Here is a 27,469-nt window from a genome sequence, read left to right as displayed (position 1 = left end):
TATACGCACGGACTTGGCCTCCACCGCAGTCTGTGGCACAGCATTCCACAGATACTCTCAAAGATCGACCTGGTCATGATGGAGAGGCTTGTTGAGTTCCTGAGATCCCAAGAGCAATGCCATCTGGAGCTTAGCTTGCGGTAGGGTCACCCATGGTGGTAAGGTCGAAGGTGAGCTTCCAGACAAGGAGCATTCCAACCAAGACCTCAATGGTGGAATTAGCAGAAAATGATGACACATCACAGGAGCAGTGAGGCAGGGGAAAGCTGCAGCCGTGAAGGATCCCCACTTGTCTTGCATTCCATGCCACTTGACCTTGACCCTGATCTGTCAAGGACCACGTGGTGGATGCCCGTGCATCAGTCTTGCTATGTTAAACAGAGTCACACACAAGCGTTCTCCTTTAAGGGAATCCACACTAACATCACGGTTACATGGATCCCAAATCAGCCTCTACAGCCACCTGACGACCCAAAAGGAACTACCCGCTTAGGAGAACATCAGACTCAACTCGAGTGATCGCGCTGCTACCAAAACATTCTTGTTATACCTGCTCATACTCCCTTCTAATTCTCATTTTTAATCAAGTACTTTTTCCACCGGTGCCCACTTTAGATTACATTCTCCAATGAAAGATTTCACAAAAGAATCTCAAAATCTCCACAAGATTATCACATAGCAAATCTCCCTGAAGAAACCCACTTGTTATCCCACAGTGACTATACAGCAATTAGTCCATCTTGACTCAAAATAAAAATATTCCCAACTGAAACTTAAGGTACAAATAAAACAAAATTTGAGACTACAATGACAAATGAATACTATAATAGATCTAAATTCACTCATATACAGGACTGAATACCAAATAGATGCTTCTTGTTGAGAGCATGTGTGAATTAAATAAGAAAATGCCCATTGGAGTGTGACTACATGTGGGCTTGAATCTCCAATTCCGATGAGAGAACTGCATTTGGAAATCGGACAGTTGTAGGAGAGACTGAGAAACAAATCTTCACTGTGGAAATACACACAGCTATGAGTTCAACCTTAAATACGCCACAGATGCTTCCAAGCCCGGCTGCAAAATGAGCAAGGTTGGTCATGGGACTAGCAATCCCATCCTGTAAAAAGCCCAGGGCTACAGAAACACCAAAAATCCTTTTGGGACTTAGGGAGAGGGAAATTCTTCGCCTAGAAGGTGCACGAAGCGTTGTGGTGAAAAGCTGGAAAACTGTGGTAGCCACTGATCTGTTTAACCTTCTACTGGCCCAGAGCAGAAGACTCAAGTGCACTGCTGTTGGCAACCTATGCCCCAGTAGGGGCAATGGGCTCAACTAACTAACTACGGTTTTAACCTTAACCATGACAACGTCATGTCTGTAAATAAAGATAGGAAACAAAATCATAATTTTCTTCAGAATTGCACAGAAAGACCAGCATAACAATTATACCTCCATATGTCTGTAATAAGTTACATGTTCGAGCAAGATTTTAATCTTAAAGCTGCCCTTCTGAAACTGCCTCACAATGAATATCGGTTTCTAATAACACAGCTGATGTTACACTAAGGAATTGTGGCAGATTCTATATAAAATGTGAAAATTAATTGAGAAGAGTGTGGAATTGGTGAGAAAATCTGTTTAAAAAAACTATTTTCATGGTGAAATTAATTCAAGGAAGTTTATATAAACATTCAAATGAATCTATGATGAGACATAATTAACCACTGATTTTAATATCTTAATTATCAAGGAGAAAAAAAATGTTCTTTGCATCGTTAGAATGACTCATGTTACCCAGTGTAATGAATATGTGCAGCTTATCACTGCATAATTTCCACTGCAAATTTGAAGACTAGTCAAAGCATTCTGTGGTGATTTAAATCATTGCCTTTTCAGCATTTCTTCCAGTGGAGTAAATACTATTTCTATGCTAATTTTTTAAAAATGCACATCTTGCCACATACCCAGAGCATGTATTAAACTGTGCATCAGTGACCTGTGACTGTGTGTTTTCATATGTACACCATGTAAACAGAGGAAGAAGCTCGGTATAATTGACAGACCAACAGAAAGAGCCCAAAATTGAATCATTCCCCTTCCGCATTTTTCCACAGCTTATTTGCAGAATCATAAAAACATTCAGTGCTCTAAAGGGAAAAAGTTGCTTCATAAAATATTCCTTATTTAAGAATACAATAAAGGGCTGAAGGGAGCTGGACGATGCACATCAATACTCACGGCCTTCTACGGATGTGTAGCAGACAGCATCCTAACCTGGTGTGTCACGGCTCAGTACAGAAGCTGCACTGTGGTGGGACAGAGAAGCTCTAGAAACTGTAGTTGAAACTGCCTGTGAAGGCCAAGTGATTGGGCATATTCAAAGCAGTTAATTGATAGGTTCTTGAATACTGAGGGCGTCAAAGGTTACAGGGAGAAGGCTGGAGAATGGGGTTGAGAAGCATAATAAGACCACAAGACACAGGAACAGAAATAGGGTGCTCGGCCCAACAAATCTGCTTCATCATTCCATCATGGCTGATTTATTAGCCTCAGTGGAGTGGTGGAGCAGACTCAATGGGCCAAATGGCCTAAATCTGCTCCTATGTCTTATGAGTGGCTGCTTCCAATATATTACATTTTCAACCAGTGGAAGGGATCATGGACAGTAAAATGCATTTGTGCTCAAAAACCTTGCTGTTTTGCAGATTTGAGTGAAAACAGCGCCACAATAAACCAGCGCAACCTGTGGGAGCAGGTCCGAATTCTATACCCTAGTCCAGTCACTGGTCATGGTGTGAATGAAGCAGCTAGACACTTTTGTGTAATCCATCAGTAATCTTGCTTATAATTAAATACTTTTTAATCACATTAAATTGCACCATAACTTTCCCCTCATTAGCACACAAATATCTCGAAATGGATTACGTTTAAATGATCTCTGTTCATTGATTTTGGCACTTAGTTCACAATCTAGGTTCTCCAATCTCATACTTCAAGTACAATTATAAACAAAAACACAACATTGGCTGCCTGGGCACATTTTACAAGCCAAATATCCTCTCCTAAGCATGATAGACGATAAAGCTCAGCACACTGAATCACATCTTTTGTTTGGTGCATTCAGTAACAGTCAGAACTAAAAGACAGATTGTCTATCGTACACCAAAGATTAGATCAGGTTGCCTCTTTCCTCTGGGGACGGAGAGAGGGGCAGATCAGATTCTCCCAGCTAAGCATGTTACCATGGAAATCGGGGTCAAACTGCAGCAAAAAAAGGGAAAATATAGACACATCTTGTACACCTTACAAATGACAAGCAAATCATGGAAGAAATATCTTGATTTTTGAGCTTTTTTAACAAAATAAGCCATTACTGACACTACAGATATTTTCCTCTCTGTTTTGATTGTGGAAGGTAGCTTAGTTAACGCGAGCAAGACTGAATAAAGTACCAGTGAGCTTTTGAATTTTAAAGGAATCATTCTGTAGAATTACCTGCTCCTGAAATATTTTAGCCAGAGGTGCACAATCGGTGGACTTTATGAATCTAACAACGTCAGTCACTGACCATTCCAGGGGATTACTCTCCAGAACGAGTTTATCCTCTTCATTCTGCCTAATTTCCTACATGGACGCAAAACACCAAATTGATTAATTACTGCACTATAATAGAAATAACATTTTCAAAATTATATGGCTGAGGTTTCTTCAAACCTAAATTATATACTTACTTCTTTTAAGACTGTATTTATCCTTTCAAAATCTGGCCATCTAAAATTACCAGCAGTAAAATACACACACCCATGTGGTAAATGAACTCTCCTTCCCTGCCTCAAGTTATTAAAAATGGAGTAGAATTCTATCACATTGTGTTTTCTTTTCAGTGAGTTGTACAGAAACAAACATTTCAACCCTCCCTGTCCACGTCAACATCTTCTCCCATCTACACCAATCCTATTTGCCTACATTGGTACTGTATCCTTCTATGCCTTATCAAGCGTTTGTCCAAATGCTTCTTAATGAGAGCAATTGTATCTGATTCCACCAAATCTTTTGACAGCAAATCCCAAGAATCAGCTATTCTCTGCATGAAAAAGATGATGCCTTTAAAACAATTTAATCACATCTTAAATCTATGCCCTTTGTTTTTACCCCATCCATATACTTCTTCACCACATTATCTACCTGTGCTCGCCACCTTGTTGTTAATATATTTAACACAAACAGGAAGGATCTCCACAGTGTTTATCACAGTACACCTCTGATCAGAGACTTCCAATTAGGAAAGCATCTTTTCAACACCAGCCTCTGCCTCTTATTTCTGGGCCAAATTTGGATCCAGTTTGCCTCGGATCCCATGTGCCTTCACATTCTGGACTAAGCTATCCTACCTATCTAGTCCAATGCTTTAATGAAGTCCATATGGACAACACATACTGCACTGTCATTATTTATATAATTTGTTAGCTCCTCAAAGCAATTCAGACAAATTAGTGAGGCAGGATTTCCCTCCCACAAAACCATACTATCACACCCCCCCCCCCCCGCCCTTTCAAACATACAAAAATCCTGTCCCTAGGATGCTCTCTGATAATTTCCCTAGCACTGACACAAGGCTCACTGGCCTGTAGTTACCTGGCTTATCCTTGCTGCCTTTCTTAAATAAAGGAACAAGATTAGTTATCCTTCCAGGATTGTAAGGGCGAGAGGAACTTCTTTAGCCAGAGGGTGGTGAATCTATGGACTCCATTGCAACAGATGGCAGTGGAAGCCAAGTCATTCGGTGTATTTAAAGGGAAGTTGATAGGCTCTGGATTAGTAAGGGCATCAGCACTTACAGGGAGAAGGCAGGAGAATGGGGTTGAGAGGAAAAATAAATCAGCCATGATGGAAATGTAGAGCAAACCTGATGGGCTGAATGGCCTAATTCTGCTCCCATGTCTTATGGTACTTTGCCATGGATAATGAAGATACAACAAATCAGGGCCCAAGCTATCTTCTCCTTGATTCTATTGTGTCCCATGATATACAACATCTCCTCCTTCATAATACTGACCAGATCATCTGAGTACCCTTCCCTGAACTCTCCATCTTGAATATTCTTCTCCGTAGTGTACACAGATGATTGTAGTCATTTAGGACTTCACCTATTCGGATTACCCCTTTAAGGAGACCTACTCTCTCCCTGTTCCCCTCTTGCTCCTGATATACTTAGAGATGCTTCTTTTTATAAAAATAAAACCATGGATAGGAAAGGATTAGAGGGCTTATGGGCCTAATGGGACTATCTCACCCTGATCAGTATGGACAATTTGGATTGAAGGGTTTATTTCTGTGCTGTATAACTCTATCAAAAACTATGTTAATCATGGTCTGCAACACTGCAATTGAATTGTTACAGTGGGATGTGAACTCAAGTTTGTGGATTAAAGGCCTGGGCGGCCAGACACTAGGCCAAAGATTTAAAGATGACCTTTATTTGAAGTGTGTTGTTTGTGTTGAGGATGCGCTGGGAGTGCCTACAAGTGTCGCCATGAATCCAGCAACAACACAGCATGCCCACAACTTACTAACTCCAACCTGGACGGCTTTGGTATCTGGGAGGAAATCAGACCATCCGGTTGAAACCCATGGGAATGTGTACAAACTTCTTACAGGCAGTTGCAGGAACTGAACCCTGACCTTACACTCAGGGTCACAGTGACCTCTACAGTGACTCCTTACACAGTGACCTCTACACTGTTGTTTATCGATAGCTACTGTGATGTACCCTTGTTCTGATGAACACCCAACGAGAATGACCTGACACGCTAACGCTGTCTGCTCAAAGAATACCCACCCCCCCCCCCCCCCCCGAATTCATACTGGCCATTAACCACCCATTTCTATATTCTCACATTCTCCACGAGTGGTAAGATAGCTACAGCTGCAACAACTGTATGTGGACTGGTTCCTGGATAAGCACGTTGAGAGTGATAAGGTCAATCCAAATGCAGGAAGGTGCCTCGGTCAGCACGGATGAGCTGGGGTGAAGGGCCTGTCCTGGTGCTGTGTAACTCTATGGCTCTCTAACTCTCCCTCCCCCCACCCACCTTAGATTTTTCCAGCCGCCTACACACCAGGGACAACTTAAAGCAGCCAATTAAAACAACCTGCATATGTTTGTGGGAGGAAAGTGTTGTAACATGGGTCACAGGGAGACCCTGCGAACGCCATACAAATTATACCAGTGTCAGCAATCTGATATCTGGTTCCCTGAAGCCCTGCTGGATGCTTCCAGCAATCTTTGTTTCACTTCAGGTATCCATTTTACGTTTTCAAAACCTGTTACTGATTGACACAAGTGTTCAATGCCATGGAGAATCTGGAGAAGGGCAGAGAAGCCAGGGCACAAACTCAAGGTGACAGGAAGAAGAATCAAGGGCAATAGGAGAGGAAGTAGTGACAATGAGGAAAATGCCACCCACCGAGAGGGGTGGAATGAAATAAATTGATGGCACAGTAGCAAAGTGCTTATTATAACACTATTAAAGTGCCAGTGACCCAGGTTCAATTCCCATTGCTATCCACAAGGAGTTTGTACCGTGTGGGTTTCCTCCAGGTGCTCTGGTTTCCTCCCACATTCCAAGGGCATACATGTTAGTAGGTTAACAGGTCATATAGGTGTAATTGGGGGGTAAGGCCTCATTGGGCTAGAAGGACCTGTTGCCACGCTGCATCTCTAAAAGAAATGAAATTTTAAAATGGATTAAATAATTCAAAGGCAAAACAATTGCAGCGGATAGGGGAATAAATAGTTATTCTAGGAAAATGCTGGCAAGAGGCTGAGAGGCTGAGTCACTTCAGTCTGTGCTGTAAATTCAATACATTGGACAAAGTTTGTTATAGAATCACCGACGGCTGTGAGAAGGCGTACAGGACTGAGATAGATGATTGGTTTAAGAGCTTCGTAACAACAACCTCACGCTCAATGTCAGCAAGCCCGCGGAATAGACTGTGGACTTTAAGAAGGGGAAGTCAGAAGAACAGACACCCGCCCTCGTTGAAGGGTGAGCAGCTTCAGGTTCCTGGGCATCAGCAACTCAGAGGATCGATCCAAGACCCAACACTTCAAAGGAATCATGAAGAAGGCATGCCAGTGGCTCTGTTTTGTTAGGAGTTTGAGGAGATTTGATATATCACCAAAGACTCTTATAATCTACTGATGTACAATGGGAAGTATTTGCATCACACCTAGTATAGAGGATCTAACGCACACGAGGCTGCAGAGGGTTGTAAACTTAGCCAGCTCCATCCCTCCCTACCACTGAGGTGGTGCCTTTAGGAACGCGGCATCAATCACTAAGGACCCTCACCACCTGGGACGTGACCTCTTCTCCTTACAACCACGAGGGAGGAGGTACAGATGTTCAACTATCCACACCTAATGAATCAGGAACAACATTCTTCCCCCTGCCACCTGATTCCTGAACAGTCCATGAACACTACCTTGCCATTCCTTTCCCATTTCACATTATTTATTTATTTATTTATCTTGCGATTTATAGTAATTTTATATCTCTGCACAGAATTGCTGCAGCAAAATACCATCCATGTCTGAATCTGTAATGATTCACCAGATTCTTTCTGGAGATTTCTGCTGGAAACTGAACACACCTCCGGTAGATCAAAGTAAAACTCAGCCATCATTTGCCTTTCCCCCAAAGTCAAATAGACGACTGACATTCGCTATCTAGGGTCACATGTGATGGCCAAATTAATGAGCTAATTGAAGACTGATGGTGTCTGAGGAACCATACACCATTATGAATTAATGCCTTAGGACAAGAAGGGAATAATTTAAAATAATAATGAAGTACTGCATACAATAGTTTCATGAACACCATTGGTATGCAATCTGTTATAATATTAAGGAATTAAGCAATAATGCATTGTACAATAAACTAATACAGCAAAACCAAATTACCAATTCTAATTAGCAGCAATTTAATTTCCCTTTCTCATGTTTGTTTGATACAATTAATGCAAGAATTTTAATGTTTGATTTTGTGGGAATGTCATTTTATTTTAAGACATTTTAAATAAATTACTTGTATAAACTATTTTCTTAGCTCCCACAATACTTCCCAATAATCCACTGAACTCTAGTATGTTAAAATAGATGAAATCAGTGATGTTTGATCTTCCATCATAACTTTCAGCACCACATGACAATTCTGTCAAAAGAGAACATATTGGAATATTATAAGGTTATAAAATGCCAAATAGACATTTCTGCAATGTTCAAGCTACCCATTTAAACATGTGACCAATTAACCTACTAACCCACACGTCTTTGGACAGTGGGAGGAAACCCATGCGGTCACAGGGAGAACACACAAACTCCTTAAGGACAGTGGTGGGAATTTGAACCTGGGTCGACAACACGATAAAAGGATTAAGCTAACCATTCCACTACCATGCTGCCCTGATAATGATTCACCAATATACTCACTCAGGATGGGTTCCGATGTTAGCTTGGCAACGTGGAATGAAGGAAAACATTATTTATTTGAGGGGGAATGTTGGAATCAGAATCTGGTTTAATATCACTGGCATATGTTGTGAAATTTGTTGCTTTTGCAATTACCTGGTTTTCTGCATTAATTACTCATAAAATGTGGGTTGATCTTCATCTAAGTCACAATAATAGATGAACACAATCTGCCTAAACAAATAACACATAAACAGTTGTACTTTGCTTGTCTTTATTGAACGTTGCTTAATCATTCACAGTGTAGGCTAGAAAAATGTATATAAACCCTTGTATTTAATAACTGGTAGAACCTCCTTTAGCAGCAATAACCCCCACCAAACGTTTCCTGTAGCTGCTGATCAGAGTTGCACAACTGCAAGGAGGAACTTTAGACCATTCCTCCATACTAAACTGTTTCAGTTCATCAATATTTCCGAGATACCTTGCATGAACAGCATTCTTCAGGTCACGCCACAACATCTCAATTGGGTTAATGTCTGGACACTGACTTGGCCATTCCAAAACAAAAACATTCTTCTTCTTAAACCATTCTGTTGTTAATTTACTCTTGAGTTTTGGGTCATTGTCTTGTTGCATCATCCAACTTCTATTAAGCTTTAGTTGATGGACCACTACCCTGACATTCTCCTGTAAAATGTCTTGATACATTTTGAATTCATTGTTCACTCAATGACTCCAAGTGTCTAGGTCCTGAGGCAGCGAAACAGCCCCCAAACCATCATTCTCCTTCTATCTCACTTCACAGTTGGGTTGAGCTTTTGGTGTTGGTGTACAGTGTCCTTTTCTTCCAAACATATCAATGTGCATTTCTGCCAAACAGTTCAACTTTTGTCTCATCTGTCCACAGAACATTGTTCCAGAAGTGTGGAAAATCTAGATGGTCTTTCGCAAACTTTGTTTTTTTTTTGGAGAGCAGTGGTGTCCTTCCATGAACACCGTTCCTGTTCAGTGTTTTTCTTATAGTGGACACATGAACAGAGACTTTAGCAAGTTTGAGAAGTTTCCGCAGGTCTTTTGCTGTTACCCTTGGGTTCTTTTTCACCTCCTTCAGAATTGCACATTGCGCTCTTGGTGTGAACGTTGCAGGACGCCCAATCTTAAGGACAGCAGCAACAGTATTGAATTTTCTCTATTTGCAGACAGTTTCTCTTGTTGTGGACAGGGGAACACCCAGATCTTTAGAAATGCTTTTGTCGCCTTTTCCAGCTTCATGCATCTCCACAATTCTTCTAAAGTCCTCTGAATGTTGTTTTGATCGAGGTATGATGCACATAAACTGATCTTTCTTGAGAAGAGTAGGCTCCGTCAGTAACCTAACTTTGTGTGTCTTTTTTATAGGGCAACCCACACCTTCAATCTCATCCCATTGATTGGAACACCTGACTCCAAATAGCTTTTGTAGAAAGCAATACCCCAGAGGTTCACATACTTTTTTGAACCTAGACTGTGATTGTTTAAATGTTGTACTCAGTATTGCTGAGAAGTACAACTGTTTGTGCGTTATTAGTTTTGTCAGGTTGTGTGTGTCTATTATTGTGACCTAGGTGAAGATCAGACCACATTTCATGAGTAATTAAAGCAGAAAAACAGGTAATCGCAAAGGGTTCACAAACTTTTTCTTGCAACTATATATTAGTTAAATTAAGTAAGCAGTGCAAATAAAGTAGTGAGGAGGTGTTCATGCGTTCAATGTCCATTCAGAAATAGCTCTTCCTGAACCACTGAGTGTGGGCTTTCAGTATCCTGTACCTCCTTTCCTGATGGTAGGATTGAGACAAGGGCATGCTCTGGGTGATGGGGGTCCTTAATGATGGATGCCGCCCTTTTGAGGCATTGCTCCTTGAAGATGTCCTGGATGCTATGGAGGCTAGTGCCCATGATGGAGCTGACCGAGTTCACAACTTTCTGCAGCTTCTTTCAGTCCTGTGCTGTAGCACTACCCCACCACCACCTCCCCACAAGACACCAGACGGTGATGTAGCCAGAAGAATGCTCTCTCCGGTACATCTGTAGAAACTCGCAAGTGTTTTTGCTGACATACCAAATCTTCACCAACTCCTAATGAATATAGCCACTGTTGTGCCTCCTTTGTAACTGCACCGATATGTTGGGCCCACAATCGATCCTCCGAGATGATGATACCTAGAAACTTGCAATTGCTCACCCTTTTCACTTCTGACCCCTCGATGAGGACCGCTGTGTGCTTCCCTCACCTTACCCTTTCCAAAGGCCACAATCATTTGGTTGAGTGCCAAGGTGGTTGCTGTGACATCACTCAACCAGCTGATCTCACTCCCGTACACCTTTTTGTAATGATCTAAAATTCTGTCCACAACAGCGCCGTCAGGAAATTTGAAGATGCCTTTTGAGCTGTGCCTAGCCACACAGTCATGGATGTAGAGAGAATAGAGCAGAGGGCTAAGCATGCATCCTCGAGGATCCAGTTGCAGAGCGAGGTTCAGAGGCCCAGGTTTTGGAGCTTTTTCATCCACCATGACTTTTCGTAACATTGCCCTTTCTACCTCCAGTTGTAATTTGTTCTCCACATCCTGGTTACTATTTTGAGGCCTGTATACAACTCCCAGCAGGGTATTTTTACACCTGCAGTTTCTTAACTCTACCCACAAGAATTCTACACCTTCTAATCCGATGTCACCTCATCTTGAGGATTTGATTTAAGTTTTTACTCACAGAGCTATACTGACCTTTCCCAGAGGAGATTCCAATAACCCAGGAATCTTGAACTCTGCCCCCTGCACCAATTCCTCAGCCATGCATTAATCTGCCAAATCATTCCATTCTTAAGCTCACTGGCACATGAGACAGGCAACGATCCAGAGATTACTACACTGGAGGTCCCGCTTTTCCGGTTTCTATTTAACTTCCTATATTCTCTCCTCATAATCTCCTTCGTCGCTGCATCGCTGGTTCCAAATTGTACCATGAGTTCTGGATATTGACCCTCCTGTGGACCCTAATCCACGATATCCCTGACTCGGGCACCTGGGAGGCAAAACACCATCTGAATATCTATCACGTTCACAGAATCTGCCCCACTAGCTATCAAATCCCTATCACTACTGCATTCCTCTTCTCCCTTCTCTGAATGCCAGAGACCTGCTCACTGCATCTTCTCCCTGGTAGATCGTCCCCACCAATGGTATCCAAAGCGGAATTATTAAGGGAATTGGCCACAGGGGTACTCTGCACCGGCTGCCTAGTCCTTTCCCTCTCCTAGTCACCCAGGTGGCTCAATTAAGACTCACTCCTTAGGAATGACTACCTCCCTGTAGCTCCTATCCACCACCTCCTCATCACCATCTCCCAGTTCCAGTTCATTAACAGAGCTGCAACTCAGTGCACTTTGTGCAGATGTAGTTAGGAACTCCCAAGGTTCGCACATCTCACACAAGGAGCATTTTGCCGGTATCCATTTTCAGCTGGGTGAACTGGAGCAGTGTGCGGTTAAGTGCCTTGCTCAAGGCCATAACACGCTGCCTCAGCTGGGGCTCGAACTCACGACCTTCAGATCGCTAGTTCAGAACGCCTTAACCACTTGGCCACGCGCCACTTCACACAAGGAATCTGGACCCATTCTCTGTGCACTAGCTAAATGAGTCCCATTTACTCTTACTTGGACCATTACTCTCTAAACCTGGGCCCCTGGACCGCTTGCTTGATGGCATTGGTCCATTGCATCATCAAAAAGGCTGGGCTCTCCTGTTGAAAACCTTTCCTATTCACCGTTTAAGGACCTTTTAAATGTTGTTGATGTACCCACCTCAACCTCTTCCTCTGGTAGCTCATTCCATATACAGACTACCCTCTGGCTGAAAATGCAGCCCTGTCGGTTCCTGTTAAATTTCTCCCCAATTAGAAAATAGTCTATGCCTTTTATGAAGTCAACAATGGGTGGATTTGTTCATCCTTACTACAATGTATTGGACCCGACTGGGACTCAACTTCAATGCTGCACATCCTCCGCATGCAAATAGCAGCAATACAACATAGAACAGTGCAACACAGGGACAGGCCCTTCGGCCTACAACATTGTGCCAAATTAATTCAGTTAGTAATCAAATGTCTTCTGCCAAGCACAATGCTCATACCCTTCCACTGCCCTCACATTCATGTGCTTATCTAAACGTCTCAAAGTTTCTAATGTTTCTCTGCCCCGACCGGCACCCCAGGCATCTACCACTCTCTGTGTAAAAAAACTTGCCTCTCTCATCTCCTTTGAAATTACCCCCTTCACTTTAAACGCTTGTCCTCTGGTATTAGACATATCAAGCCTGGGAAAAAGATACCGTCCGTATAGTGATTCCTCTCATCTTATAAACCTCTATCACATCTGCCCACAACCTCTGCCACTCCACAATAAACAACCCAAATGTGTCCAAGCTCTCGTTGTAGCACATGCCCTCTAATCCTTGTATTATTGTTAAAAGACAATTAGATAAAACACACAATCAACACTAAAAAGCACAACTGTTAATGGGCAAGGTGTAATACCTGAAGCTCCCACTGAATTTTACCTTTAGATAAATCACAGTGAGGTTCTTTTCAGGCAGCCTTGCAGAGAACTGACAATTGGATTGGCAAGACATTTTCCAACCCTGACAATTTTAAAATTCACCGTGGAAAGCAAAATTGAATATTCTGCAAAATGACTGCAGCATTCATTTATAAACTGCTTATAATGTAGGAAAAACAGACCAAGGTACTATTACCAAATCTGATCGAATCTACTTTCCAACAGATGAAGTGGATTAGAAAAAAATAAGTTGCACAGAATACAAATTCTTAATAATAACTGTAGCCAGCCACAGTTCACTGAACACTGTACAATTTACCTTTGGTGCTGAGCATTTGAGGGAATCATATTTGTCATCCTCAGATAGTGACAATGTTCGTGCCCTTCTCTTCCGCCTTGCACTGTCTACTATGTAAGGCCTAGGTTGCTCTGAAGCAGATCTCAACCTTTCTAATCGTTTTGGTTTCACGTCAGGCATTTCAGAGGAGGTGTCTGTCTGGTCATCACGTGGCTCTGAGCTGGTTCCATCACTTCCTGTTTCATCATCTATCACATCATGGACATCTTCTTTGTCCTCTCCATTTTCCTACAGTTCATTTGGTACACAAAATAGCAAAATAAAAATGTCAGTTACTGCTGTGCTTGCCATGACTGTTATACATATATGGAAACATTTTTGGATCTTAACGTCTGTCAGACTGAGAGACCAAGGCAAAGTACAGGATTTTCGAAGGCAGCCTGTCCTGCGGTTAGAGGATTGATGCACTATCAATAACTCCAAAAGACTGGAAGTAGAGTAAATACTGAAAGGCTTTTATTAGCAGTAAAATGGAGCACATCCATGCTGGATGACTGAGGGAGGAGCAGAAACACAATCACCTTTATCCAGGGGTCTGTGGGAGGAGCCACAGGAGCAGTCAGCAGAGGGGCGTGTCCAGACAGATATACATGATTTACACCACAAGGCTTTTCTGTATGTGTGAGTAACTGGGAGGGTGGGAAAGGGGCCTGCTTTCCTGTTGTTGTCATTTTGTTTTGCTTCGTTGATGTTGTTGCTGCTTTTGTTCTTCTGCCGAACGTTACGAGCACGCGATGTTGGCGATGTTACGGGCACGCGATGACAACGCTTGTAGGCTGCCTCCCAGCAAATCATTGGGTTAAGTTGACTGTTAATGCAAACCACCACTTCACTGCATATTTTGATGAGCATGTGATAAATAAATCTGAATCCAAATCTACGGTAGAACAGAGGGATCTGGGAATACGAATCTATCATTCCTTGAAAGTGGCATCACAGGTAAATAGGGCCATAAAGAGAGCTTTGAGCACAGTATTGAGTACAGGAGTTGGAATGTGATGTTAAAGTTGCATGAGACATCGGTGAGGCCTAATTTAGAGAATTCTCTGCAGTCCTGGTCACCCAGTTACAGGAAAGGTATCAAAAAGATTGAAAGACTATAGAGAAAAATTCCAAGGATGTTACTGAGATTTGAGCAGATGATTTATCAGAAGTGGTTGAATAGGTTAGGACTTTATTTCCTGGATTGTGGGAGAAAGCAGGGAGGTTAGATAGATATATACAATATTCTGAGTGGTATATATGAGGTAAATGCAAGCAGGCTTTTTCCACTGAGGTTGGGTGGGACTAGAACTAGAGGTCACAAGTTAAGGGTGAAAGGTGAAACTTGAGTGGGAACTTCTTCGCTCAGAGGGCGGTGCGAGTGTGTTACGAGCTGCTGGCAGAAGTGGTGGATGCGGGTTTGACTGCAGCACTTAAGAGAAGTTGGCAAGTGTGTGGACGGGAGGGGACGGCTATGGTTCAGGTGCAGGTCAAAGGGATTAGACAGAATAACAGTTTGGCATGGACTAGATGGGCCAAAGGGATATTTCTGTACTGTAGTGATTTACGAATCTGGGTTCTTCCTTCAAACAAATTGTGTTAATCCTACTTTATTCCCGTGCCTTGCTAATGCCGTTCTCTTTCACCCATTTAACTTTACAATGTAAATACCAAAAAGCTGCAGATGCTGGAAATCTGAAATTAAAAACAGAAAACGCTGGATAAAGCTCAGCAGGTCAAGTCACAGTTTTTTAAAGAGAAAGTTAACATCTCAGATCAAAGTCACTTCATCGGAACTGATGATATTTCTGTGTCCACAAATGCTGCCTGACCTGCTGGGTTTTCTCAGTATTTTCCATTTTAATTCCATGTGTGAAATGTTAATTTGGTTTACAGTGGAGTTCACTCATCTGTTGCACAGCCTTCTCAGTAAAATGTTCCCTAATACTCATTCCTAAATTGTAAGACACTGATGTGGATTGATTTTTTCAAATTAGCATTACCTAACAAGCCAAAACAAATAATTTATACAGACAATGACTAACAAATCTGTAGCACAGAGTTGCAAGCCTCTGTAAAGAAAATGCCAGTGATACCTGGGAAGCATAGTCGACTGACGTAGATGAACGTTTTTTCTTTTGCACAAAACAGGACCTGCGTTTCTTCCTCCTCCTTGCGGGCTTTTTGTTGTTGTTCTCCATGCTGCTGTGTCCTACAGGAGGCCTGACGATTTTCTTCTTTTTTCCGTAGTAATAAGCTGGAAGAAACGGAACAAAGTTTTTAATTTGTTTAATTTAGGGATACAGCTCAGTTACAGGCCCTTTCCAGCCCAACGAGCCCACGCTGCCCAAGTACACCCTTGTGAGCAGTTAACACGAAAAACTCTTCAGATGCTGGAAATCCACACAAAATGCTGGAGGAACTCAGCAGGTCAGGCACCACCTACAGAAGTGAATAAACAATCGATGTTTTGGGCCGAGATCCTTCTTCAGGACTGCAAAGGAAAGGGGAAGACACCAGAATAAAAAGATGGAGGGGAGGGGGTGGGATAGAAGGTGGCAGGTGAAGCCAGGTGGGTGGGAAAGGTAAAGGGCTGGAGACGAAGGAATCTTATAGGGAAGGAGAGTGGAGCACTGGTGAAAGGTAAGGAGGAGGGCACCCAGGGAGAGGTAATAGGCAGGTGAGAAGAGGTAAGGGGACAGAGTGATTAACAGAAGAAGGGAGGGGGAGGGATTTTTTTTAAATCGGAAAGAAAATCAATATTCACACCATCAGGTTAGAGGTTTTCCAGAAAGAACATATGGTGTTGCTCCTCCATCCTGAGGGTGGCCTCAATTTTGAGTATTGTGTACAGATTTGGCATAAGAGGCGGCCACGGACTGACATGTCGGTATGGGAATGGGATTTGGAATTAAAATACTTGCCCACCGGGTAGTTAAGATTTTGGCAGATGGAGCGGACGGAGGTGCTCGATGAAGCAGTCCCCCGTCTTACGACAGATCTCACCAATGTACAGGAGGCTGCATCGGGAGCACCGGACACAATAGACAACCCCAGCAGATTCACAGGTGAAGCGTTCCCTCACCTGGAAGAGCCCGCTGACCTGTACAACTATGGAATGCGAAGGAAACTGGAACACCGTGAGAAAACCCACGTGGCCACTGAGGGAACCTACGAGCTGCTTACAGGCAGCAACAGAATTGAACCTGGGTCACTGGTGTCTAGTTCTTGTTATTATCATTTAAAAAGCTGTTTCTTCCTTTAATTGACATATGGTGAATAAAGTTGATCCTTGATGAATTTGAAGTAGTGAGCAAACATTTTCAGGAAAACACCGCCTGGGAAATTTTGAAGTGACTTGTTATTTTCCTCAGAGTACTATTCAGAGTTAAGACGTTAACATAACTGATTTTTGTCCATTTTTACAGTTAACTTCAAAGGAAGTATATTTCTGAGCAGCAGCAGAGTGCAGCTGGGTATGAATATGTAACATTGTCAATCAAGAATACATTTCCCCTAAGTTTTTGTGTTAACAATATATTTACACTAAAAGTTTAAAAAATAGACACTCGTAATTCTTCTTTCTGCTGTTTCTCTTCCTCCTCCACTCTCATTCCTGATTTAAGATTATCTTTGTCACAAGTGCATCGAAACATAGTGAAATGTGTCATGTGCATCGAACTAAATCAGCGAGGATTGTGTTGCAAACCCCACAAGTGTCTCCATGCTTCCAGCTCCAACACAGCTTGCACCACTAGTTCCCTTCCACCCACAGATGCCACTGGACCTGCTGAGATCCTCCAGAAGCTTGTTTGCAGTGTTCAAATAATATAAATATGCATTTTTCAAGGGTGCAACAGCATACTGGCCTTATCAACTGGAGAAACACAGCAGTTCATGCACCTCAGCTTCACTTCTAATACACTAACACCATAAGACACAAGAGCAGAATTAGGTTATTCGGCCCATCGAGTCTGTTCCACCGTTCTACCATAGCTGATTTATTCCCCCCCCCAACCCCATTCTCTTGCCTTTTCCCCGTAACCTTTGACACGCTTACAAATTAAGAACCTATCAACCTCTGCCTGAAGTACACCCCATGACTTGGCATTCACAGCTGTCTGTAGCAATGAATTCAGTGCTGCGCCACTGTTCTGAAACAGAAACTCAGCTTCAGAAAACAAGTTCAGCATGAAACGATGCACATATTTAGCAGTGACGACTGAATATGGAGTGCTATATTTACCACTTGTATGGCAACCAATTAAAGAGGATCTGTTTAAGGTGAGTGGAAGAAAACTTAGGGGAGATGTCAGAGATCGCATTGTTCATGCAGAGAGTAATAAATAAGCGTGTGGACCATACTGCTGGGGGTTGTGTAGAGGCAGATACATAAAGGGACATTTAAGACTCTTAGATAGGCAAATGGATGTAAGAAAAATGGAGGGTTATGGGCTACATAGGAGGGAATGGGTCGATTGATTGTGACCTATGTTTACATAGGTCGGCACAGCATTGTGGGCTGAAGGGCCAGTGCTGGCTGTACTGTTCTATGTTCAACTAATAACCCAGATATATTAAGTCATTAGGTAGTTCTACAAATAGCTGCATTCAGAAACAGTGCTGAGGAACCAGGAGGAGAAACACAAATTGTTCCCAGTTATCACCACCCCATCAACAACCTTTTTGTTTTCCTCCCCCCCCCCCCCCCCAATTCCAGCCTTCCTTTAAAAGGTTAACACTCACAAACTCAGGTCTCTGCAGATTAAAATTATATTTTGACAGGATTTAAAAACCCAGTACAATTTCCTATAAATGGTATGGCATGAATAATTGAAGGTGATTCGGAGGTTTGTAAAGACTTTTGTATCTTCATCTGTGAACAATAGATTAAAATTAAATAACTAAGGAAATTAAATTTGTCACGTGTACATCAAAACATTGCACATACAGTGAAATGTGTCGTTTGCATCAAATCAAAGCAGCGAGGATTGTGCTGGCCAGCCTGTAAGTGTCACCCTGCTTCTAGTGCAGAAATAACATGCCTACAGCTCCGTCACCCTAACTGGTATGTCTTTGGAACGTGGGAGGAAACCCGTGCAGACACGAGTAGAACGTGTAAACTCCTTACACGCACGGGTGGGAATTGAAACGTGATCGGTTATCACTGGCGCTGTAGAGTTCAACGCTAACCACTACACCACCATGCCACTACTTATGTGGTCATGTCTTTATGTGCGAATGGTTCACAAGTTCAACAGCATCTGACAGCAGCTTTCTGCTCATTACAAAGAATAAAAATCAAAAAATCTGCAGATGCTAGAAATCTGAAATGAACCAGGAAATGCTGGAATTACTAAAAAAAGTCAGAGATCATCTGTGGAAAGAGAATGAGCTAACATTGCAGGTCCTGCTTCTCTTTCCACAGATGGAGCCTGGTCCAGAATTTTCTGTTTGTAGACACAGATCACCTGGTTATAAAATTTATCTGTACTTACTATATTTTGTTTTCGTGTGCACAGAGCAATTTTCCGGGCACTTGTCAGTCACCATGAGTGGTCCAAATAAATTGGGGCAGCACTCTAACTTCATGCACGTCCTCCTGCAGAAATCAGCCACCCGATCTGCTGTCCTCACGATTTTCATAATTGCCCGGTACGTTTTCCCTTTGTACCTTAAAAATAAAGACAATCCAATTGAAACAATTTACAGACCATTTGAGTAAAATTGCACAGGTATTTTACTGCCCTGCCTCCATAACTGCCAGATCAAGTACATGAAAGTTAACCCAAATTCCTACTTGATATAGTGAATCCAGTGATTGTACAACCAAGTAGTTGACCTGCACCATCAAAAATCAGTGGTTTCTATCATATATAGTGGCATCCAATCTAGGACCATTACACTCAAAAACAGTTGTTCTCCTCAAGCAGATAAATTGATCAACACCTCCATTCACAAACCAACCCTATCAACCAGACCACCACTACTTTATCTTTTCCTACCTTAGTACCGATACTCCTGGACATAGTATCACTTCATGTGTATATAATCAGTCTAGGTATACAAGCTGATCTTATGTATTCATATTTATCATGTTCTCCTGTTGTGTTCTTTAAGCTTATTGTGTTCTTTTATTTTGCAACAGATCTGGAGTAACAATCGTTTTGTTCTCTTTGTGTACTGAAGAATGACAATAATCAATCTTTCCTGAGGTGCAGTTACACTGGTGAACCAGAATGAAATGATTGAAAATGAACACAATTTCATTTTGTTTGAAAAGACCAAACAGAACCTCTAATTTCGATTGCAATCACACTATTTTCAACTGATGTTGTTTCCACTGAAATCTAGTCAATCAATCCAAAATTTTCAGTTGCAGACTCTGACATGCAAAATTACGTTACCAGTTATCGGATACCGATGTTTTACAGAGAACAACAATGATATAATTTTCCTCTGTGTTCTCTCAAATTGTCTGGCTGTAATTATCTCTTGCTAGTTTCCTTTGTTGTGGTCGTTTCCTCAAATTGGTTGCCTCACCCCAGCTGTGCGCAGATGGTGAGTCAGCTTAGCAGGCAATGAATGCATACGTTGCCCAGAATTCACACCATAGCTTGTCTTTCAATTAGGCTCAACACAATTTCCATTGCTGTATCCCGTTTGGACTGGAAGTTATTACTCAATTGCTTAGTGTATAGTAAGCTTGATTTAAACTGAAATCTATGGTATGTTAATAGGTTTGTTTAAACCAGGAACACGTTTAGTGAAGTTTTCTTCCAATGGCCTTGATATTTGGCAGCAAGGAAATACATGCCAGTTCATGACTGTGCCAGGTTATAATTGACTGATTAGCTTTATTTGTCACACGAATTTTAAAACATCCAGTGAAGTGTGTTGTTTGTGTCAACAACTAACAAAGTCCAAGGATATGTTGGGGACAGCCCCACGTGTCGCCATGTTCCCAGTGCCAACAAAGCAGGCCCATAATTTACTAACCATAACTCTACACCGTACGTCTTTGAAATCTGTGAGGAAACTGAAGCACCCGAAGGAAACCCACTTAGTCAAAGGAAGAACGTGCAAACTGCTCCCAGACAGTGGCAGGAATTGAACCCCGATCGCTGATCACTGGCGCTGCCAAGCACTGCGGTGAACGCTACGCTATTGCGCCACCCATATGCTTTACCCGTGCTGTTCACAAGCTGTGTACCTCCCCCTTTCTTGCAGGAGGAGATGGCAACAAAGTCAGCCTGACACAAAAGATTACTACCATCTGGGAAGAGGTGCAGTAGCCTGAAGAGCCACACTCGAGGTTTAAGGAACAGCTTCTTCTCCTTTGCCATCAGATTTCTGAATGTTCCAAGAGTGCTCGCTCACTATTCATTGCCTGCACTGTTATTTGTTTGTAACTCATAGTAATCTCTTTTGTCTTGCTTTGTACGACTACAGCAAAACAACAGACTTCATGACATATGCCAGTGATAATAAACATGATTCTGATTATGAAGGTGGTGTCCCCTTTCAAAACAAAATGCCCGGTTATCACAAGAAAGGCAAAGCCTAAGTCACAGATTCTGTTACAATGACAGACTGATTGATAAATCACTTCATCCCAAACCTCTTTCGAGTGCTTCACCACCTCACATATTTATTTTCCTTAGGCAGTTCTATGGGAATGAATACTTGCTTTTATTCTGGTTTTGGGAGTTCCAAGATAATAATGTACACCAGCTGAAAATGTAGATGTTTGAGAGACCTAGTTGGCTTGTAGTGCCTTCAGGGACACGGGCCAAATGCAGGAAAGTGGGAGTAGCTGGGTGGTAAACGTGGTTGGCATGGATTGGATGGTCTAAAGGGACAGCATTCATGCTGTAATGCTCTATGAAAGTTACCAACACAGAAGTGAACTTGTAGGTTAAATATTAATCAGCTGATGAAAACCATTTGTCATCTTAAAGTACATATTCTTGAACATATACCATCATAGAAGCTCCAACCCACAGTTGGAAGGTTGCTGCTAGATAATTTAAAATAAAAGAACATTCAGACTCCAAGTGGACATTTAATTGAAGAATTAGGGAGCTTTTGTTCCTTCGAACATTATTCATTCTTGTCAAAACAAAGCTATTTTGGTAACAGGCGACCAATTATTCTAGTCCAAAAATTAATCTGGCATTGAAGTACCTACTTATATTTTACCAGTGAAATATTACATCTGGGAGAAATTATATTATTATTTAGTTAAAGCCATTTCTATTCACAACAATTTAAGAACAGATTAAAATTGCGCTTACATGGGAACTGTTTGTTATAATTATTTGACGATATCTTTCTATTTAAAGACTGGCAATTTTACCTCCAAAGAATCAAAATATTTTGGTTATGTTAGATATTGAGATTTTTATTTTTACTGATATTTATAGATATGACACAGTCAGGACCCCCATCAGCAGGTGATGCTCTTTTCTCACTGATACCATTGGGAAAGAGGTACAGGAGCCTGAAGGCACACACTCAATGTTTCAGGAACAGCTTCTTCCCCTCTGCTATCCGATTTCCGAATGGACATGGAATCCAATCTTGCTACTGTTTTTTTTTATTTTTCCACTGCTTATTTAATTTAACTATTTAATATTTATTTAAAATTCATGTTCTTCCTCTATTATTATGTCATGTGTTGTACTGTGGCTGCAAAGACAACAAATTTCACGACGTATGCTGGTGATATTAAAATTGATTTTGATTCCAATACAAAATTGCCAAATTTCCAATGAATCACCAAAAAATCATTTTATTTTTACCTAAACTTAATAAAATACACCAGGCAACTGCAGACTAGTCAGCCTGACATCAGTGGTGGGAGAAGTTCAAGAAACAATAATTAATTAGTACTCAGTTAATTAGTTTGGATTGATTAGAGAAAGCCAGCATGGATTCGTTAGAGGGAAACTTGATAGAGATTTCAAGGGAAATTTCAGAGGGTCAATTAGAAAAATGCAGTTAAAGTGATACATACGCACTTTCAGAAGACGTCCGATAAAATGGCAGTAATAGCCTCATTTCCAAAGCTGGAAGAACGAAAGGGCATAGCGAAATAATTGACCAAGTAATTGGGGAGAGAGAATAGCAATGAATGGCTGTTGTTTAGAGTGGTGGGAAATGGACAGCGGAAATCCCAGGGGTTGCTTCTAGGACTTTTTCTAATCTATACCCAGTGGCCACTTTATTAGGTATTAACTCAGACAATGCGTGTGACCTTGGGGGATCTTAGAAAGGCAGCTTCCAACAAGAGGACTTGGTGTGCAGGAGTCCGTGAGGTTGTGAGGAGTCGGGCTCGACTTAACGACCGAACAACGATGAACTGGCAACGGGGCGGAGGGGAGGCATGATCTGAGGGGAGATCTGATGGAGGTGTACAAGTTTACGTGATGCAAAGATACACAAACAATACCCTTTTCCAAGGATTAAGGTATCCAATACCAGAGGGAGGGTAATTCAAAGGAGTGGTGACAGGCACGCTTTTTTTATATACAGAGAATGATGGGTACCTGGAATACACTGCCTGGGGTGGTGGTAGAGGCCCAGGTAAGGACTTATAAGAGATGTTTAGATAGGCACATGAATGTGAGGGAAATGGAATATGGACAGTGTGTAGGCGTAAGAGAACAGTTAGCCATTTGGTTTCTAATGTAATTGGTTCAGACGAAGGGCCTGCTCCCGTGTTGTACTGTTCTATGTTCTCTGTTCTAACCTGGGCTTCTGCTGGCCTAGCATATCCCCCTCAAGGTTTGATGTGTTGCGCAGAGATGCTCTTCTGTACACCACTTGTTGTAACTCATGGTTATTTGAGTTGCTGTCGCCTTCACCAGTCTGGCCAGTCACCTCTGACCTCTCTCATTAACAAGGTATTTTTGCCCACCGGATGTTTTTTGTTTCTCGCACCATGCTCTGTAAACTACGGGGACTGCTGTGTCTGAAAATCCCAGAAGATCAGCACTTTCTGAGATACTCAAACCACCCCGTCTGGCACCAACAACCATTCCACAATTCAAAGTCACTTAGATCACATCTTTTCCTCCATTCTGATGTTTGTTCTGAACCTCATGACCATGTCTGCATGCTTTTATGCATCAAGTTGCTCCCACATGATTGGCTGATTAGATATTATTAACGAGCAGGTGTACTGGTCTATCTAATAATGTCGCCACTGGGTGCATATTCATGACAATAAATAATAAACAAGCAACAATGGAAATACAGGATACAGAGGCACAAAATGCGATGTTATGGAAGTCATGATGATATTTATTTGTTCAAAACCGGAAGATTATGTCTAGTTCTTTTCGCCACAGCTAATGATGCAAAGACTTTAGAGAGGGTGCAGAAGGGATATACCAAAAACAAATAAAAGAAACTGCAAATGCTGAAAATGCGAAATTAAAAAAAAATTACAAGATGCTGGAAAAAACTGAAAAGATCAAAAGATCAACAACATCTATAGAAAAAGAAATAAAGTTAAAATTTCAAGTCAATTCTAAGCTGCGGGGGGGGATGCGAAGGGGGATATTTCTGAGAGGGTGTTATCTCAGGCAGAGACAGAAAAGGAAAGGTTATTTTCCAGTCAAAGCTAAATCCTGAAACCATAATGAGAATATCGGAAAATCCTTGCAGATTATTTGGTGTCTGACTGACTTAATATTACAAAAACATGGAACGATACAGCACAGGAAAGGCCTTTGGGCCCACAGTTCTTTTTTCAACACTATGTCTAATTAAACACAATCTCTTCTGTAGAACAGATGTGGCATCTTTGACAGAAACATGAAAATTAAGCTAGAAGTTCAGAAATTCAATAGATTTCAGAGGACTGCAAATGTATCCAGTCAGAGGATGGAATATACTCTTCAAGTTTGCTTTGGGTTCATTGGACAGTGAAGGAGGCCACAGAAAGATAGATCAGAGTGGGAGAGTTAAAGTGAGGGACATGGGATGTATAGAGTCACCTTTGCAGACTGAATAGAGGTGCTCTACAAAGCAGTTATCTAAATCCGCAAACAAGAGAAAATGTGCAGATGCTGAGTTCCTCTAGCATTTTTGTGCATTATCTAAATCGATGCTTTAGACCTCCATTGTTGTTGTGGCTACATTCTGAGTTTGATCTCCCTGAAGCGTGGGAAGAAATTAATGATCAAGTCTTGCATATCCATGGTAGAAATGGAACTGTGAACTAGGGAATCAGGAAGGGGAACTGTCCCTTTGGAAAGTTGTGAGGGGATGGAAAAGGTGGAAGTGCCTGTGGTGGAACCTCATTGAAGGTGATGGGAACTGCGAGGAATAATAGCTTGGATAGAAGGTGAAGATTAGGGAAATCTGATTATAGGAGGGAAGGAGATAGGGTGAGAGGAAAGATGTAGGAAATAGATGGGAAGCTTTTGAGGGCTCTGTCAACCACGAAGAAGGGAAGTTGTGGTTAAGGAAAGGAAGATATCTAAAGAGGATTCAATGGAAGTAGGACTTTAGTTATAGAGATAAACTAGGAGATTAGAGCTATTCTCTTTGGAATAAAATTAGAGAGGGCATCCAATGCAGCATGTTACTGCATGAAGACTATGGACAGAATAGATAGGGAGGACTGTTTTAACACACTGTATGTACATTTGGAATGTATCGCTGGGGAGAGCATTGGGGAACGCTCAACTGCAACATTCAGAAAAGAACTGCCAAAGCATCTTAAAAAAGACTTCAGGGTGATAGGTAAATGACTGGGAAGTGAAAATGCCCGGTTGACTTATACAAAAATTTGCTACAAACTCAATGGGCTGAATGGTCTCCTCCTGTTTGTAACTATTTCGTGATTCAAGAGATTCTTGTTAACGCTGACCATGACGTCCATCTACACTAATCATCACCCCACCCTCACACCGCCCAGAGCGTAGAAGAACGAGGGGAGATTTGATAGAGGTATACAAAATTATGAGGGGTATAGATATGGTTTCCACTGAGATTAGGCGAAACTTGAAGAGGTCATAGGTGAAGGATGAAACGTGTGAGGGGAAACTTCTTCATTCAGAGGGTAGCGAGAGTATGGAATGAGCTGCCAACGGAAGTGGTGGATACAGGTTCAATTTCAACACTTAAGAGAATTCTGGATAAGTACATCGATGGGAGGAGTATGGAGGGCTGGCCCAGGTGACTAGGGACTGGGCAAAATAGTAGTTCAGCATGGACTAAATGGGCTGAAGGGCCTGCTTCTGTGCTGTAGTGCTCTATGGCTCCACTTGCGTCAGCCCAGTATCCATCTATTCTTTTCCTATCCTTCCCACGAGGTGATTTTGTTCCTGCATGTTTATTCTGCGTTGGATATTCCTTGTGCATAACAGACAGAGTTCCCCTGCTCAGTCACTGTAATTATTGCATCAAACATCGTGGGCACGCTATGTAGGCACTGGAATGTGTGGTGCCGCTTATGGACTGCCACGACCCAGCCGTGCACGCGTGTTGTTTGCTAATGCAAACGATGCATTTCACTCCATGTCTTGACGTACACGTGATAAATAAATAATTCTGAATCGGAGGACATCAAAAGCTCAACTACTGGAGCCTTCCGCAAAATTTTAGCAAAATTCAGAAGCTCCCAAAATAATTGCCTGCAGTGCTGCAATACAGCTAATAACACGGACAAATTGCTTTACATGTTTGTAGACAGCCTAAAATTTAATGACATTCAAACAAATTGACCTTAAAATCATGGATTTTTTTTCTTTAAATGCTGTATTTGCTGTATTTATTTAAAGAAAAAAAAAATCTCTGATCATTTGGCAACTAATTCCAGTCACATATATCACACATCCAGAATGAAATAAAAGGGCACTTTGTATGGTTTTGCTAAGCCTGACAGGGTGTAATCTAAAATACTGTGTGGTGACAGCAAAGGAACTAATTCTGTGCAAAAGCTGGTAGTGGAAGTCTAAACTCAAGTGGAGACAGCTCCCTTCTTTCTTTATTCTTCTGTCTGCTGTCGTTAGACAAGGCATTAAGGCAGCAACAGTAATCGGGTTAACATCTACCCAGAACTACATTCAGAAAGATATAGGACAGGAATGTTAAGTGGTTGCATGCAAGCTGGAAATAAAAGCCGGGAATCCTTTGCTCTTCAAAAGAAATAGAGTGTAAATATACATACACCCAGCGGCCACTTCATTAGGTACCTCCTGTATCGAATACAGTGGCCACTGAGTGCGTGTTCGTGGTCTTCTGCTGCTGTAGCCCATCCACTTCAAGGTTCAAGTGGTGCGCATTCAGAGATGCTCTTCTGCGCACCACTGTTGTAATGTGTGATTATTTGAGTTACTGTCACCTTCTTGTCAGCTCGAACCAGTCTGGCCATTCTCCTCTGACCCTTCTCATTTACAAGACTTTTCACCCACAGAACGGCTGCAAATTTTTTTGCTTCTCGCACCGTTCTCTGGAAACTCTAGAAGCTGTTGCGCATGAAAATCCCAGGAGATCAGCAGTTTCTGAGGTAGTCAAACCATCTCGTCTGGCACCAACAATCATTCCACGGTCAGAGCCACCTAGATCACATTTCTTCCCCATTCTGATGTTTGGTCTGAACCTCTTGACCGAGTCTGCATGCTTCTATGCATTGAGTTGCTCCCAAATGATTGGCTGATTAAGTATTTGCATTAACTAGCAGGTGCACCTAATAAGGGGCAATTGAGTGCATTTCCTTTATCTAAGTAATGATTTATTTTACCACTGTAGCTACTGAAAAATGTCAAATTACATCCAAGTCATACAAGATCCAATTTCACCATCTCTTTCCTTAAATACCAGTTATTTACTTATTTATTTAGATATATGGAGTAGAACACGTTCCTCCAGCTCAATGGGCCGTGCCACCCAGCAAACCACGTTTTAACGCGAGCCTAATTACTGGACAGTTCACAATTACCAATTAGCCTACCAACCGGTACGTCTCTGGACTGCGGGAAGAAACCGAAACAGCCAGAGGAAACCCACTCGGTCACGGGGGAGAACGTACAAATTCCTTT

At 41.9% G+C, this 27,469-nt stretch overlaps 1 protein-coding gene across 2 annotated transcripts in view; it reads right to left on the bottom strand.

Moving 5' to 3' along the window:
* The window catches only part of sfmbt2 (Scm like with four mbt domains 2), a 236,072-nt gene that overhangs the window by 15,121 nt on the left and 193,482 nt on the right, over positions 1 to 27,469 (bottom strand). For both annotated transcript variants that reach the window (XM_073066530.1, XM_073066529.1), the window contains 4 exons: positions 18,911 to 19,086; positions 15,509 to 15,669; positions 13,392 to 13,658; positions 3,498 to 3,626 (listed from right to left, as the gene is read on the bottom strand). In XM_073066530.1, coding sequence (XP_072922631.1) covers positions 3,498 to 3,626; positions 13,392 to 13,658; positions 15,509 to 15,669; positions 18,911 to 19,086 — 733 coding nt within the window. The remainder of the gene's footprint in view (positions 1 to 3,497; positions 3,627 to 13,391; positions 13,659 to 15,508; positions 15,670 to 18,910; positions 19,087 to 27,469) is intronic.

This window comes from Hemitrygon akajei, chromosome 14 (genome assembly GCF_048418815.1).
Source record: "Hemitrygon akajei chromosome 14, sHemAka1.3, whole genome shotgun sequence".
Taxonomy (NCBI): Eukaryota; Metazoa; Chordata; class Chondrichthyes; order Myliobatiformes; family Dasyatidae; genus Hemitrygon; species Hemitrygon akajei.
Note: the sequence above shows the minus strand (reverse complement) of the source record. Positions and strands in the feature narration are given on the sequence as shown.